Below are 17,844 nucleotides of genomic sequence, written 5' to 3'. Positions count from 1 at the left end.
AGTAGAAGATGTGAAAGAAGTATAAGGCGGTCTGTGTTTTTCTCAGTTTAGTTTGCTTGTTTGATGAAAGTGCCATTTCCATAAATGTATCAAATAACAATAAGCAGATCAACAGACAAATAAGAACACAGAGTGAGGGGTAGCAGTTTGTTTAATGCCAGAGGCACTTGTCCATGTTCATTAGATCAAGTTAACAAAGTCATAAGAGCAAAATATTAATTGGAATTTTAAAGACAACCCCAACACTTCTGTTTTCTTTTCTCTGTATTTTTACTTAATTATTACTATGTAGCAGGGTGCTGAAGTGGTCACCTCTTTTGTCTCATGGATCCCACATCCTGGGTTGAAATCTCACATTAGATCAATATCTGGAGTTTGCATGTTTGTCCCATGCCTATCAAGTTTTTCCTTTTAAAACTTCAGAGCATTTCAGCATTCAGGTTATTCAACGACTCTAGTTTGGCCAGCTATGAGTGAGGGTGTGTATGTGGGTGGGACCAGCAATTGATTGGTGGTCAAAAAAAAACAAGCTTTTGCTATGCACTCAGTGAATCCCACCTCATGCAGGACCCAGAACTGGATTGATCACATCTGGACATTTATGTCACATTTACTTTGATTGTATTTTTATCCAAAGCAATTTATAAATTATAAATGGTTACTGGAATTCCATCCTTGTTGCAACAGTCAAAGCACAAGCACGGAAAATTAAGTTTTCTTATGCTCATATATGTGGTTCCACTTTAAAAAAAAAAAAGGTTAATCTCCTCAGGACAGTCCAAATATGAAAAAAAGCAAACAAAAACAAGCTGTCCAATACCACAAGAACATTTGAAAACTGGAATTGTCATTTAATTGCAAGAGTGGCTGAAACGCAAACATGTAATCGCACAGTCTAACAGCAGAACAAGTTAACAACAGTAGGGTAATGGATAAGAAAAAAAAGCACAAAGGCTGTAGGGTAAAGTCTTACACAATCACCAACCTAAGCAAATCATTATCAAGCAGGCTCTAATATTGCATGATATTGATACTGGTATTGATTAAGTCATCATATTAAACAATGATTCAACAAATATACAGACATAAATTATATTTTTTGGAAAGTAGTTAATTTTAGTGGAAAAATGAAGTCTGACATGGCCCAGAGATCACTTTCTGGATGCTGAATGTTATATCTTGTTTTACTCATTACATTAATCAACTGTGTCCAGAGATGACCCATATCAAGTTTAAGGAATAGAGAATATCAGAAAATCTATACACAGACAAAATGTCCAATATATTCATGCAATAAAGATGTAGAGAAAACACTGTGATGACTTTTCAAGAAAATTTGACTAGGTGTAAATTTAAAAGTAGCTATTTTCAGGCAAAATGTGAATTCTGGCCTTGAATGTTGATTTTTATGAAGATTTTTGTATACAATTAGCTTTTTGATTTACTTTAATAGTATAATTCTTAAATGGAAATAATTAAATAATGTTGTCGTCAACGAGTTTGCGAGTCACCAACAATCAAAAAATGTTTTGATCGACATTCTTAGTTGTGTATTTAAAAACAATGCAACATGAGCTGTTACTCAGTTAAACTTCAGCCGCTAGCATTTCACATTCACATTAAACATGGTAACACACTTGACAATTAAAATAAAAGTATTTTGATATTTTGTTGTGTATGTGGCAACTGCGCAATCTAAAAAAAAATAGTAAACAAGTATTACTGACAGCATGGTGGCACAGTTTTAGCACTGTTTTCTCATGGCTCCTAAGTCCTGGATTTGAACCCTGTCTTGGTCAGTGTCAATTCAAACCTTGGTCTGTGATTTTCCTCTTGACATTCTGGTTTTTATCTTATATCTCAGAGTCTTATGTAATATTTTCTGAATTTACAGCCCGAAATTTAGATAATACCATACCATACCACATTCTAAACCCACTTAATCCTGAGTATGTTCATGGGTGGCAGGAGCCTATCCCAGCAAGCACAAGGCAACAACAATTCCTGGACAGGGTGCCAGTTCATCACAGGTGATTTAGATATTGTTAAGCCAAAGAAATGAAAGTATGTAACCCTGTTCTAGGGTATTACATACTTCGTGAGCTATGAGACAAGGTCCATTCTGAAAAGCAAACCTCCTGGGACAAACTGCAAAACAATGCAGAGCTGAAGGTCAAGTACAACATCTACTACATAACCAAGAACTTGTGGGAATGTTCTGGTTACTGACAGACAGAAAGTAAAGAATGTGTGTGCAGTATATGGGATTACTGTGTATTGCTAATTTGATACATTTTTGTAAATAATAATTGAATTATGTGATAAATATTCACTGCTTGTTTTTACTGGTTGTCTGTCTGTCACAATATACAGGGTGAGTCAAAATTATGTTAACATTTGAATGGTGGAAACAATTTATTCACAAAATATACTTCATATGTGCAAGATGCTTTACAGGAATATCTCAACCTCTTCGCCATCATGTTCAACACATGGACTGTATGTGGCACATAAATTGACCATAAAAATTGTATATACATGGCAGTACCATTAGTGTTAACATAATTTTGACTCACCTTGTACTTTAACACCCTAGTGCTGTCTTATTGCAATTCAAGCTATCCAGCCATTGAAACTTTTCTTTAAACCAAGCCACCCTAACACACCTAATCAGCAAAATTCAAAACTCAGGTAACAAACTCACCCCTGATTCTCTTGTACCAGAGACTCTTATTCTAATGATGTGCTGCCTTCCTGTTCCTTAAGTTTTTTTTTTTCTTCAAAACATTAAAGCTACATTAAATGCCTAGCTAAGCAATATTTTCCTTAAAATTTGAAGTGTTTTTCCTTTACGGCCTGTTTCAAGGTGCATGTCTTTTTTGGGTTAGCATTTAGCTCTGAAATTAATTAATCTATTTTTAGGGCAATTGTGCCCTCTAGAAAATACAGATGCTTAATTGCACAACTACAAATATGAATAGAGCAAAAAACAGAACTCGAATTTCTAGCACACAACATGTCAGAAACCACTTTGACTGAAGTGCAAAGGCCTTAAAATCCTACCACCAAGTTAACACATAAACCACTAAAGACAATGTTTAAATTTGAACCACCCAAAAAAGCACCAGTTCTTACCTCTCAGTCCTTCTCAGGATACACTGTACTGTAAATGTAAGTTTTCTAATATGTACCAACATACCTAATATCATACTACACCTAGGAATATAATTGCATGAGCAGTGTGCTAGCCAGAACTTATAAAGACAAAAGAGCAAACACTGTGCACATGCAACTAATATAACAGTCGCTGTCTGAAATGATGAAAAAGCAAGCCAGCTATTATTTGTCAAGTAAGTGAACACTGACATACTGTAAGACTGAATGTGCTTAATGTAACTGGCTAAAGGTATGGTAAATAGTGTGACCGACCACTCCTGTCATTTTCTAGTTTCATGGCAAATGCAACTGATTTATTTTAAACTACTTTTATGTTGTCTACATTCTTACTTTTTGTTTATTAACAGGCACTTTTATTTTAGGTTTCTGTTTATATTTTGCATAAGTAAAACCTTCAAAAAAAAATAGAAAGATAATAACTAAGTCAACATCAATATATCCCCCACTATGTGACGTGATCGTTCATATTTTGTTAATTTAAAAATTTTTTTGGTACAGAGTTAAAATGTGAAACACTCAACAGAGAACTTTAAAACACTAAACTCAGGATATATTTGTTTGTATGATGTGTACTTAATATTTTTGGTTGATTATTATTTACTCCATTGTAAAACTTTTTTTACATCTTTGTATAACTTAATTAATCTTTTTATTTATGTTTATACTTAATAGGCTGCTCTTGATATTTTTTTTTCCAGCTGTGGAGTTGGAGTTGAAGTCAGAGCCATGCAGTTGAAAGCAATTATTGGGTTACTGGAGTAGGAGTTGGCAAAAAATGTACCAACTCTGAGTAAATGTAAATTGTAATATACTGTGTTACATTTTACCAATTTCACAAATACAATTTCAATTAAACTATATTTTTTCTTCTAGCCTTTCGGTAAAAATATAGCCTCTTTTGTCATTTTGTAAGTATGATTTAATAAATCTTATAAATAGCATTAACAGCATTAATGTACTGCAGTCTTTAAACCCAAACTTTAAAACCTTAGGATGCTAAAAAGTAGCCTGATGATGTATGATGGCAGTCATGAAATGCCTTGTATCTTGTATGTTGTGCGGTTTTAATCAACATAATAAATATATTAGCCTAATTACAAATAGAGGAGTCAGAGTCCAAGCCAGTGGTACAAAAAACTGAGAAACTGGAGTAGGTGGTACCATAAATTGAGGAGTTCAGAGTTAAAGATTTTGTGTACCAACTCCACAGACCAGGTTTTTCCAGTATGACATATATTTGCTTTTTTCTTTTTATAGTATACTTGTTTTATGTATTTACATTTTTCGCTTCCATTTTTGTCTGTATTGCTGTTTAAATAATAGTTTCACATTGTCAACTGGTATAGTTATGTATGATACAAATATCCCTGCATTATTTCCTATCATTGTTTTACTTACTATTACTACTATATATTGGTGTGTAAGACAGTAATTACACTATATGTATTATTATTTACAGTTATGAAGATGTTGATATTTCTCTCTATATATGCATTACAGTTTGCTATACATAGTAGTGTATGATACAATAATGTGTTTATTTTATAGTCTTCTAACTGCTTACTGGTTATTGGTTTCTACTTATCACTATTTCATTACTTTTTAGTTCCCCCAACAAGAGTGATATAGTCTCTTCCCTTATTTTTTGCAATAATATATATAATTTATTAGTATTAATTTGTCTCCTGCTCTGTTGTATAAAATCATATCTCCCTGCAAGATTCCATATAATTATACATATTGAATGTTTTTCTTATTATTTCAGAGATACTTTTTCCAAAAAAAAAATAACAGTTGCTGTTCAGCCTTTGGGTGGCACAGTGGTAGAGCTGCTGCCTCACAGTTAGGAGACCTGGGTTCGCTTCCCGGGTCCTCCCTGCGTGGAGTTTGCATGTTCTCCCCGTGTCTACATGGGTTTCCTCCGGGTGCTCCGGTTTCCTCCCACAGTCCAAAGACATGCAGGTTAGGTGGATTGGCGATTCTAAATTGGCCCTAGTGTGTGCTTGGTATGTGTTTGTGTGTGTGTGTGTCCTGCGGTGGGTTGGCGCCCTGCCTGGGATTGGTTCCTGCCTTGCGCCCTGTGTTGGCTGGGATTCGCTCCAGCAGATCCCCGTGACTCTGTGTTAGGATATAGCGGGTTGGAAAATGGATGGATGGATGGATATTCAACCTTTGTCTCGTCTCCAGCCTATTTGGAAAATTTTACTCTAGTTAGAAATCACAGGATATGTCGATGTTTAATACCTATGAATAAAACATACAAGCTGAACATGACAGGACATTCTACTGCCAAAAACTTACCAAACTAAAAAAAGAAAAAAAGAAAGAGAAAACTGTGAATCAATTAACAAGGCAAAATTCACCTGGCATAATCTTACATTTCAATTGCCCAAATAAACATGATTTAACTCAACAGAAAGTTTGTAATAGGAACTCATAACCTATTTTTCAAGTGTGCTTGAAAATATGTGGCTCTTATACTGTATAGTACATTTTACAAATGTACTATGATTTACATCTTCAGTTTACCTACTGATGCATTTAGGTCAGGGTGGAAGAACTATGACCTGTGAACAAGATCTAGTCTCAGAGTAGTTTAAACTGGTCGTTGAGATCAAAGATAAATTAGTGAATATTCACAATACTCCACCTTGTCTGGTATCATTTTTTTCTTACAGTTCATTATTCTTGCCATTAGATGGTGCACAAATGCTACACCAGTTTGATTTACCTGGTAGAGTGGATCCACCACACTGAGAAGGAATCTATACCCAAATGAGCAGAGTGAAGAAGCGGAGGTTTGACAGCAAATGCAAAGTGTTCAAAGAAGAAAAAAATGAAATATACTTTTTGATTTTGATTCAAATTCAGTCAGCATTATTTTTTAACTAAAAATGTTAACTATGCTAGCAGTCTGTCGTGAAGGAGTGGCCTAAGAACTTCCAAACTACCAGCTAGTTTACAGGCTCAGTTAAATGTATTTTTCTGCCCTTTTACTATACAAAAATACAGCAGAAAGCCAATCTACTGTTCTTGAAAGAAGTGCTCAGTCACTTGTCTGCACTGTTTCCAACTCTTGATAACAAACCTTGAACTAATAAACAAATGTACAGTATGTGGTTAATATTATTGGCATCCTTGCATTTCAGCTATATCCTGTACAATATCTGCTGAAAAATTGAGCAGTGAACAGCTTTGATCTGTGTACACTTACAGCAGCACTGGATCAAACAACAACAATTAAAAAAGTGAAAATGATATACTGAATACTGAATACTGTATAAACTGAAAAGTTGTCATGCACCAAATATCGGCATCCTTTTAAATGATTCAAATCAATTTGATACTCTTTGCTGTGAAAATCGATTAACCTGTAATACATTGCTAGTACTCACTTGACTAGAATTAACCAACAAATTATGGTTTTAATGTGTAGAAAAGTCTGTTTCATTCTCTGTTTCTTATTGACTATAAGGAAATGTAAAATGGTACAATGCCATCTCTAAAGATCTTGGCATTCCCGCATCCATAGTCCACAATCTTATTAAGATGTCTGCTGCTCACTTAACTGTCAAAAACACCGTAAGACATGGTGGGAGGAAGAAAATTGATCAAAGAAGTCTTTAAAGGTCAGTGTGAACTGTTGAAAGCGCACCGAGTAACCCACACCATATACTCACAACTAAACCGAGCAGGGCTTTATGGGCCAAGACCAAAGAGAACCCCACATTTTTTAAAAACAAACATGACTAACCTCTGCCCAAACCTACCAAGAGAAACCAAAATCAAGCTCTTTGGCAATGAAGACCAGCAATTCCTGCCTTGCAACCTCATTATGACATTCCCATAAACAGAAAATGTTGTCAGACCATAACCCACTGTTTATGTGTTGAAGCCATTCTGCACATACTGTACAAGCACAAGGCACTCTTAATCCCCGACAATATTAAACATTACGGTGCTATTAAATTACTTTCTTGCTCTCACATAAAAGTGCAGCATAGTAGGGAAATATAACTTATGTGACAAAATTCAAAGCCAGTGATTTCCAATTTTCAATATACACTGCAATGATGACTACTCCGCTTGTTGGTAATTGTCCAATACAACTAAATGAGCAAATTCCACAGAAAAAAAGTGAATTAAAGGTAAGAACTACTCTAACAAAAATATGAATATTTTTACATTTCGTATGAATGCAAATCTCACAATTGTTTTCTAAATGAAGAATAAAAGAAGAAATAAAATACTGTCTAACCAAACGATAAAATAAATTAGAGATAAAATTACCATAGATTATGAAACTGGATAAAAAATCTCACTGCCATTACTTTATATACAAGTCTAACTGTATATAAACTGGATTTTGTTTAATTTTAGATTTCATCCATGACATTACAAAAAGAAATGAATCATATAAACCATCTAAACTATTTTGAACCTTATAGAAATCAAAATGTACCTGCAAATGTACCACAAGTTCCTGACCACTTTTAATTTGAACCCCTCATTTTCCCCTAAGTTGACGCAGGTGTGAGGTAGTTCAGACTTTCTTACACAGATTTAAATTTCCTCCACATTTTTCTCAATGTAGACAATAATGGCCTTCTAAGCTCCATATCAAAACTTAGGCAGACATTTTTTTCATGAATACTTAAGACAATGAATCTACACTGACAGCAGTCAAAAGGAGTAACTGTAACTTGACAGAAATGGCTATTACCTCCATTGATGGATAAATCTAAAACCAGATCAATTTACCTGGACTTCTCAAAAGTATCAGAGGCACCATCATTGTGCAAGTTGAAAATAAATGTCAAAATTCTATCATGCACCCAAAAAACTGATTATTTTCAGCACATAATGTGATAGTAACATCTCCAGGAATTAAAATATTGACTTTTTTTATCTCCATCTCCTGGCACAATCTGTAGAAGGAGTTGCACTATGAAGAGCCTGCTGTTTTCACTTCATAAATATGGGGAGCTAGAACTTTTGGTAAAGCACCAGTCCACCACATCACTTACTCACAAGCACCCACTCACAAACAAATGCTGGGAAAATTTAGGGGTGCCAATTGATGGCACTCAAACACTGATAGAACATGTAAACTCTGGAATGTAACCCACTCTCCCACAGTCAGCATAGACACACTAAAAACACAGAAACAGAAGAAATTGGTATAGAATGGGTCATATGGTCCTACGGTGGGTTGGCACCCTGCCCAGGATTGGTTCCTGCCTTGTGCCCTGTGTTGGCTGGGATTGGCTCCAGCAGACCCCCGTGACCCTGTGTTCGGATTCAGCGGGTTGGAAACTGGATGGATGGATGGGTCATATGGAACTTCCAAATAAACTTCACTTTAGTGATACTTCAGGAAATCACTCTTTTGAAGATTTTACAAAATAGTACAATTAATTGTACTATGCAATGAAAACCATCAAGTACATCAACTTATATAATGTTTATTATGTACTGAAATAAATGTAAAGTAAAACAAACAGGACATTGAATGAAATGAGCAACAAAAATAATATTTTACTGAAACTAAACACATTGGGTCACTTGAAGTAAACAAGCTGTACAGACAGACAGATTGGTACGGGGTAGCCTAAAGCCTCAGTCCATGACAACCTTTACAGATCTATTATGGTGTGCGTTCATTTCTTTTACTTCATCATTTAGCATGTGCTCTGGTAGATTAAAAAAGCTCTCAGCTATCTTCACTTATAAATTTCTTTGAGTGTGTGCCTATGTGCACTTACATGTGCCTACATTTGTGCATACATATACTGTATAATTAAATAAACTGTGTATGTATCCCAAAAACCATCTGTGTAAACATTTTGCAAATCAATGGGTCCAGTCCCATTACTAATCTGAGCAGACTGAAAAATTCACATTCAGGGCAGATATCACAGAAACTGCTCATTCTAAAATGACATCATTCAGGAGCTCTACACAATACTAAAAATGCACAGTTTTACATACACACATAAAGACGCCATGATAGAATCAACTTTTCTCGATGTTTTGAACATTCAGAACTTGAACTTAACTTGGTAGTAATTTTTTGATTCCATAACCAAACTTGGATTTACATGAAAATAATAAGCAAATACAACAATTTTACAAAAAAAAATCAACTGCCACAACATAATTGCCCAAACATCTGAAGAAAGTTAGAACAAGCATTGTGCAATGTGCATGGTGTAAACCAGGGGTAGGCAACGTCGGTCCTGGAGTGCCACAGTATGTGCAGGTTTTTGTTCCAACCCAGTTCCTTAACGAGAACTCAATTATTGCTGATGAAGCACATATTGCTTAAGTGACATTTTAATGCTTCATTTTAGTGGTCTCGCTTGTTAAGGTTCTCCAACCTTAATTTCTTATTTCAATCTTAAACTGCTGCATTCAGTGTTTTAATTGCTCCTTATTAGCAATAAGATGTAAAAGACAAAAGCAGCCAGCAGTTCTCCAGCTAGCTTTTTTCCAATTACATCTGTGTGTGTTCATCATGCACGGTTTGATTTAATAAAACACTTAATAGAAAAATGTGACAGACTGAAAATGATCTGTTTTAGGCTTCAAATCATTTGGATGATATCCTTGGAAAGGAAAAAAATCTACGATATAAAAGCCTTACATTGCACAGACTAACAAGCCATAAAATTAAATAAGGTCTGAGATTGGCAATGATTGGTTTCTAATTAAGCAATTGGGTTGAATGAAAACCTGTAGCCACTGCGGCTCACCAGGACCGACATTGCCTACCCCTGTTTTACATCTTATTGCTAATAAGGAGCAATTAAAACACTGAATGCAGCAGTTTAAGATTGAAATAAGCAATTAAGGTTGGAGAACCTTAACAAGCGAGACCACTAAAATGAAGCATTAAAATGTCACTTAAGCAATATGTGCTTCATCAGCAATAATTGAGTTCTCATTAAGGAACTGGGTTGGAACAAAAACCTGCACATACTGTGGCACTCCAGGACCGACGTTGCCTACCCCTGGTGTAAACCATTGATGGTTGTCACCTCTTAACACCTATTATGATGGCCATAATACTTAAAAAAAAAAAAAATCATTATGAAAGTAAACCCAACTACACTCTCTAACAAGTATGCCACATAAATCAGCAGTCCAAGCAGCTTTTGCCAACATTACTGTCACTCATGTTGTTTCACTTGTTGGATGATTAATCAAATCCCATCAATTAAAGACTTCAAATTCCCAAATGAAAATCAGCATATCCCATATTGTGATTTCTGATTAACATGAGGAGGAGGAGCAAACGTATGCAAAGCTCTCAAGACATGATGCAGTCCAAGTAAGTGCTACATGGAGGTGGCTTCCAGCATACAAAACCAACCAGACCACTTGTGCAAAAAGAAAATAAATCCCAAATAATACCGTATAAGGCACCTTTCATTAATTATCAGGCTTGAAAGTTTTAAAGTAAAACATATCTATAAAGTACCAGTGCAATCTATCATTAAACATCTTTGAAGTAGAACATTCATGCATGCATAATATAAAAGACGTCAAGTAGAAGAAGTCACTACCCCCATTATCATGTACGGTAATATTTTATATTGTAAAGTGGCTCGTAGTAAAAGGGCAAGAACGGTCCTTAGGGGTTCTCATCTTAATTAACATGAAGGTCAATTGGCCCCTCATACTTAACCACCCCAGGCTTACACACAAAACCATCTTCTCTCAATTCTTAATCAACAGTACACTTTAGTGATTTGTAACAGTGTCTTGTCATAAATCTGAATGTCAAAATACACTTTATAAAAGCATTCCTGAAACATTCCTCCCTCACCCTCTTACCCACAAGGAAGGTGTAATCTAATGCACTTTCATCAATACAATTAATATTACATAGTGCTTTTTAAAACAAGCCTAAGATTTAAGTGACTAGAACAGAAGAAGCATTTTACATTGTACAAACAGCTTCTAACAACTGTCATTTAACAATGTCTTTATTCAATCTACTTTTATAATACATCAATGACAAAACAAATTTGTAAAGCCACCTAAAATCCACCTAAAACCACTTTCCTCTATCACATTATCCACGAAGAGGGTCTCATTTAATGACTGCCAGCTAAAGAAGTCCCACATATAGTCCAATAGCAGCCTTCGGTACTCATTCAGGTCTAACTCGTATTAATTGAATGAAATATGCATATAATACAGTTAAATGGATAATCTGAAAACATTAAACTGAAATCAGGTTTGAAAATCCACATAACCTCTCAAAAGGGTCATTCATTAGAAGTAGGTATTCCTGCAAGAAGCCTGAGCTAACAGAACACCAGCCTATTAAACTGACCATGCAACCAAGTAACAGATGTGAAGGAGCTGCCATTTATACAAGGTCAACTTGTGAAAACAGCCAGGACTGTCCAATTGAAGATGCTCAGCATTTTATATAGTGTCCTACATTACGAAAATGGCTTCCAAAGTTAAACCAAGATCTCTTTGAAAGAAGCTCCGTTTGACATGCCCAACGATAAGGCCGTCAATAACGGTGGACAATAGATGGCACTAAGCGATGCAACCTCCTTTATAGCGCCTTGCATTACTTAATATATGGAGGGCACCTATTTGGGCCTTAACACTGTGCCCATTATAAAGCGCCTTTCAGCTCGCCGTACAGCACGAGTGGAACGGTAGCACGGCAGCGTCACATCACTAACAAATGGACAGCCCCGGCGTGCCACCGCCCGAACCCGAACTCGCGCACGACTGCAGCTCCTGCATGAGTCACTCGTGCAGCGGCCGCCATTCCTCGCGAGGCCCTGCAGCCCCGAGGAGCGCGCCGCCGCCACCACCACATGCCCTTGCCGACACGCCTCGAGCTGACCCGACGGCAATGTAACGCTTACTCTGGCCCGGCTGCGGTCGCCCTCGTCGCCTTCCCGCACGCTCACCGCGATGCCCCCGCCGCCTGGCTCCGCGGGGCCCTGGCCCACTCGCACCCGGAACACTCGTTCGATGTGCGGGATGGAGCGCTGCAGCAGGGGGCCTGCACTCGCCGGCGCCCACAGCTCCACCACCATCGAGCGCTCGCTCGCTCCAGCTGACACGCAGAATCAATTCGCAGCGAAGATCCGGATGCAAAGCTGCTCCTGCATCCCTTCCTCCATCATCCTACCTCCCACAGACCGTCGCCTAGCAACACGTCTGCCGCCCCCTACCGGCGACCGTGGAGACTACGGGCGCGAGCACGTGCAGGACGCAGACGCGACCACGCAGTTGTTGCCAGAGCGAGAGCTGAAGCGGGCGGGCGGCTCAAATTGTGATCCCCGGTGACTCACAGGTTCATCCTGTGTCTCCCTGTCATTAGCGAAGGGGTGCGAGGTTTCCCCGGCCCATGTGTCGTTCAGTGTTAACTGTCAGAAACAAGTAAGGAAGCAGCACACACGTTCAGCTTTTAGGGAGATCTTAAGTAGTCGTAGTGCAATGACTCCCAGGGAGTTGTTCTGCGTTTTTAGTCTCACAGTGGCAATCACGTGACTTTTAACCAACGATCTAATAAAACAGTGGTTCTCAATGTGTGGTCCACGGGCCACTGGTGCCATGTGGCGCATGAGGTGAAATGGTCATCTTTCTTAGAAGAACTTTCTTGCTGATAAAGCCCAAGGAAATGCCAATAACACATTGACCTCGGAGCACATTTTCTGAATTCCCTGCAGAAGATAATATATTTTACTTCTACACCCATTCTTCCCCCTCCAGTTCTATACTTAGTCTTCATGGAAGCTCATAGAGTTGCAATATGAGAATTAGCCTGCAACATAGAAAGAGTCTGAGGAGTAGCGTAGGTGCCAAAGAGTTCTGTTCATCCTGGACTTTTGCTGTCTTTTTATTGCACTTCCCTAAGGTAGAACAACAGGAGTAACATGAGTACTTAAGGTTTAACTTTTTAAAAAACAGCTGTGCTCAGACTTACTCAGTTTGTTTGCCAACTCTTCTTCTTTGAACCTTGTTACAGTATTTTTCACCACTACATGCAGACAACAGAATGTGAAAATTGTTATGCGCAGAATTTACAGTGATGAGCAGCTGTTGGCCATACTATAGGTGGTCCTCTATATCTTTGACTTTTCAAAGTGGTTCTCAGTCCAGAACGCTTTGAGAACTGCTGATCTAAAACGTGATGTGTTTCAATTAATACACTGACTTCTTCTGTCTCTCTGAGCCAGGTAAGCCAGTATCTTTTAGTGGAGTCTAGGAGGCTTATTGGTCATTGGAGATGAAATCAGAAATCACCTCAGTCAACCTTTTTTTAAAGGTGCCATTAGTAGTATGTTTCATTACAGAGCCACTTAGATGGATAGAACTTTATTTGTTCCAAGGAAAATTTTCATACAGAAGCTCTTTACATACATACACACACACACACACACACACACATATATGTATATATATATATATATATATATATATATATATATATATATATATATATATATATACAATATATCCACAAAGGGAGAAGATGAGTCAGATATCCTAAAATATTCCTAAGCTTTCAACCCCTACCAGGAGTCATCATTAGTGGAAAATTATTAGACATACAGGAATCAGAGGCAGTGCATAGCAAGTGAGAGAATTGAAAAATAGAGGCTGGGTTCAGAGGGTGTTTGCCATAAAGTCTTATTTAATATGCAGATGTTGTTCTTTTTAAGCCTGCATATGCTGGGTTCATGTCCAAGTGTCTATTGATGGCATTTAAATTTGATAGCCATGATTCAGCCAGCTTTCTGGCACTTTTAGTATTATCCTTGAATTTTACTTGCACCGTTAAACATGTGTCCAGTTGAATTAGTATGAGCATATGACAGAGACCGTGGGTCCTTCCTTCTGACAGCTTTGTGATGCTCTTGGATACGTATTGCAAAAACTATTTTAAGATACATGACTCATCATCTCCTTTTGTGGATTTCTAGCTACAAATATGCAAACCATATCACAGCTCTTCACTTATGTATGTATGTATATATATATACACCAGAATAACTAAAAAGGACGAAAATTAAAAAGAAATACATCTGACTTGGTAGTTACAGTGCAAGTGAGGCACCATGCAGGCATTTTACTCTTGGTATAAAGGAGTCCCAGTAGGGTTTCTTGACACACTTCTGCTCATTAATTCATTGGCTGGTAGTCCTCAGTGTTAGTGTCAGAGAAAGGATATGCACCATTGTTCCTATTGGCATTCAGTTTTGCTTTAATTCTCTTCTTCGTTGCTACCTTCAGGGGGTCCTGAGTGTGTCGCATACCTGAGCCTGTTCTTTTATTCAGCTTGTTGATACAGTGAGCCTCTCTTGAAGTGATGTTACCAGACCAGAAACAATACATCATTGAAAATCACACTCGCCAACAGAGTTGTAGAAGATGTGAAGGATGTTGCTACCCTCATTGAAAAGAACAGCTTGCTCTGCCTTTTCTGTGTTACAAGACCAGTCCAACCTGTCATTGAGGTGGACCCCCAAGTACTAGTAGGAGTCCACCACATCTAACACCCATTCCTTGAACTGTGACTAAATATAGTGACTCTGGTGAGGGGAAACTCAATAATCAGTTTCCTTGGTTTTGCTGATGTTTAGTTGCAAACAATTCCTTCTGCACCAGGAAACAAAGTTCTGAATTTGACTCCTATGCTCTGTCTCATTCACCTTATCAATACACCCTATAAGTCATCTGAGAATTTCTGCAAGTGACATGAGCTGGTGTTAAATTTATATTGTGAGATGTACAGAGTAAAGAGAACATGAGACAGGACTGTTCATTGTGGTGTTCCAGTGCTGCTGACAACTGTATCAAGGACACAGTCCTTGCGCCTCACAAACTGTGGTCTGATCCATTATCCAGGACACCATAGGCTCATCCACCTGTATATCTCTGAAATGACCCCTTTACATGGTTGGCTAAATGATACTGAAGGCAGTGGAAAAATCAAAAAACAAAATCCTCACAGTGCTTCTAGCTTTGTCCAGGTGAGAATTACCCTTGTAGAGCAGATATATAATATTATTACTAAGATATTAAATTAATAATATTACAATATACAAAGTGTTCATTTATTTTCCAAACCCACTTACCCAGAGCATGGTCATAGGGTTGTTGGAGCCTATCTCGCAAGCATCGAACAGGATCAGGATGCCAGTCTATCACAGGATGAACTCACATACATCTGGGGTGACTTTAGCATAGTCAATCCACATAAAGTGCCTAACTTTGGACTATGGCAGAAAACCAGAGCAAACTCCACACAGGAAGCAACCAGGACGTGAACAATGGTCTAGTTATTGCAAGGCAGCAGCACTACCACTGTGCTACTCAAATGTACAAACTGATGGGAGTTTAAAAAATTACATCAAAAAGAAATAAAATAAAAATGCTACCAGTAGGAACTAGAAGGTAAAGTATACCTGCCAATTTTTTCTAGCATCAAAAGGACCATTGCAGCTTGCTTCCATATGCCATTCAGAAGAGAAAACATTATCCAGTGACTAATGTGCTGGAAATCATCCAGCTCTCATTTGAAATCTCAGCTAACTCATAGGTTGCCAGTATTTTATTCCATCACCATATTATTTTAGTGTTTCAGATTAGCTGGCAGACCTGCTAGACCCAGGAATTGGAAGCAGCAACCTGATTGTTCAGATGGTGTTCTGTGTCTCCCAGTCCTTCACATACGGGTGCTCCCCACTGAATCCCAGAGCTTACTTAAATTTAATCGCTTTGAATCCATAACTACTTTAAATGTAAAACCCTGAGGTCCAGTGAATAAAAGACTTCATTTTAAGTCTCAGCTACTGTAAGTCACTGACTCCCAATATATTCTACAGATTGTCCTGTGACCTTCAGAGACCACCGGGTGAGCTAGTGGCTAAAGTTTTCAAAACCACAAAGCTTCCACCTCATATTCTTCCTTGTGTGTGTGTGTGTGTGTGTGTGTGTGTGTGTTTAAAGCGGTTTATCGAAACAACAATTAATTTTGTGTTCTTCAGGTAAGGCATGATGAAAACTACACTTGTTCAAACAAATATAACCAACAATGCAGAGTTTGTTTTTAAGTCACTTTCTATTATTAACTCAAGAGTTTGGAACAGCATCTACCAACTTTCATCATCTTTATGTTCATGAAGAGTTGCTGTCAATACTGAAGTGCTCATTTGGCAGGATATAAAATCCAGCACATTGGTATATTGTCCAAACCTTGTTTAAAATATTTTTAATAATTTAAATGTCTTAATTTATTTACCTGTCAGTTTTATCCAGAACAACTTACAGTATAAATCACAAGCAATGATGTCCTTATTTCTGCAATAGGGCTATGACTTACAGATAAAGTTAACCTGTGGTGAGGACTTTTGTCCCACTGCTGACACGGTGTGACCATGATTGAGTCACTTCATCTGCCTGTACTTCAATTGAAGAAGAAATATAAACAATTGTGTAAGCTGTCTTGGATAAAACTGTCAGCCAAATAAGAAAGGCTCCTCAACTAATAAATATAATAATATTTATCCTCAGGTTCTTAAAGAGGCTAGTGAGTACATATATAAACCCTTGACACATATTTTTAGGAAGTCACTGCGCACTGGAGAGATCCTGAAGGACTGGAAAATGGCAAATATAATCCCATTATATAAAAAGGGTGACAGGGCAGATCCAAGCAACTATAGGCCAGTAAGCTTAACATGCATCACAGGCAAATTAATGGAAGGAATTATTAAGGATAAGATTGAAAAACACCTGGCAAGGACAGGAGTTATTCTGAACAGTCAGCATGGGTTCAGACGAGGGAGGTCGTGTTTTACTAACATGCTGGAATTCTATGAGGAATAAAAGAATACAATCAAAGTGGAGCATATGATGTTATTTATCTTGACTTTCAGAAAGCATTTGATAAGGTGCCACATGAGAGGTTGGGCATCAAATTAAAAGAAGTGGGAGTTCAGGGTGATGTTTTCAGATGGGTGCAGAATTGGCACAGACACAGGAAGCAGAGGGTGATGGTGTGGGATGAACCTCTTCAGAACTGGCTGATGTTAAGAGTGGTGTTCCACAGGGGTCAGTGCTAGTGCCGCTGCTATTTTTAATACACAGTATATAAATGATTTAGATAGAAATATAAGTAACAAGCTGGTTAAGTTTGCAGATTATACCGAGATAGGTGGATTAGCAGATAATTTGGAATCCATTATATCATTACAGAAGGACTTGGATAGCATACAGGCTTGGGTAGATTTGGGGCAGATGAAATTTAATGTCAGTAAATGTAAAGTGTTACAAATAGGGAATAAAAATGTTAGGTTTGAATATACAATGGGCGGTCGGAAAATCGAGAGTACACCTTATGAGAAGGATTTAGGAGTCATAGTGGACTATCGACTTCCCGACAGTATTCAGAAACCATTAAGAAGGCTAACAGAATGTTAGGTTATATAGCGCCTTGATGTGTGGCGTACAAGTCCAAGGAGGTTCTGGTCAATCTTAATAACACACTGGTGATGCCTCATCTGGAGTACTGTGTGCAGTTTTGGTCTCCAGGCTACAAAAAGGACATAGCAGCACTAGAAAAGGTCCAGAGAAGAGCGACTAGGCTGATTCCAGGGCTACAGGGGTTGAATTATGAGG

At 37.7% G+C, this 17,844-nt stretch overlaps 1 protein-coding gene across 1 annotated transcript in view; it reads right to left on the bottom strand.

Annotated features, from left to right (window-relative positions):
- Positions 1 to 12,533, bottom strand: part of zc3h12b (zinc finger CCCH-type containing 12B) — a 72,814-nt gene extending 60,281 nt beyond the window's left edge. Inside the window, exon 1 of the mRNA XM_028815479.2 lies at positions 12,078 to 12,533. Coding sequence (XP_028671312.2) covers positions 12,078 to 12,251 — 174 coding nt within the window. The 5' untranslated portion in view covers positions 12,252 to 12,533. The remainder of the gene's footprint in view (positions 1 to 12,077) is intronic.
- Positions 12,534 to 17,844: the final 5,311 nt, after the last annotated feature.

The sequence above is a fragment of the Erpetoichthys calabaricus genome, chromosome 12, assembly GCF_900747795.2.
Source record: "Erpetoichthys calabaricus chromosome 12, fErpCal1.3, whole genome shotgun sequence".
Lineage (NCBI taxonomy): Eukaryota > Metazoa > Chordata > Cladistia > Polypteriformes > Polypteridae > Erpetoichthys > Erpetoichthys calabaricus.
The sequence above is the reverse complement of the archived record's forward strand: the minus strand, read 5'-3'. Positions and strand labels throughout refer to the sequence as shown.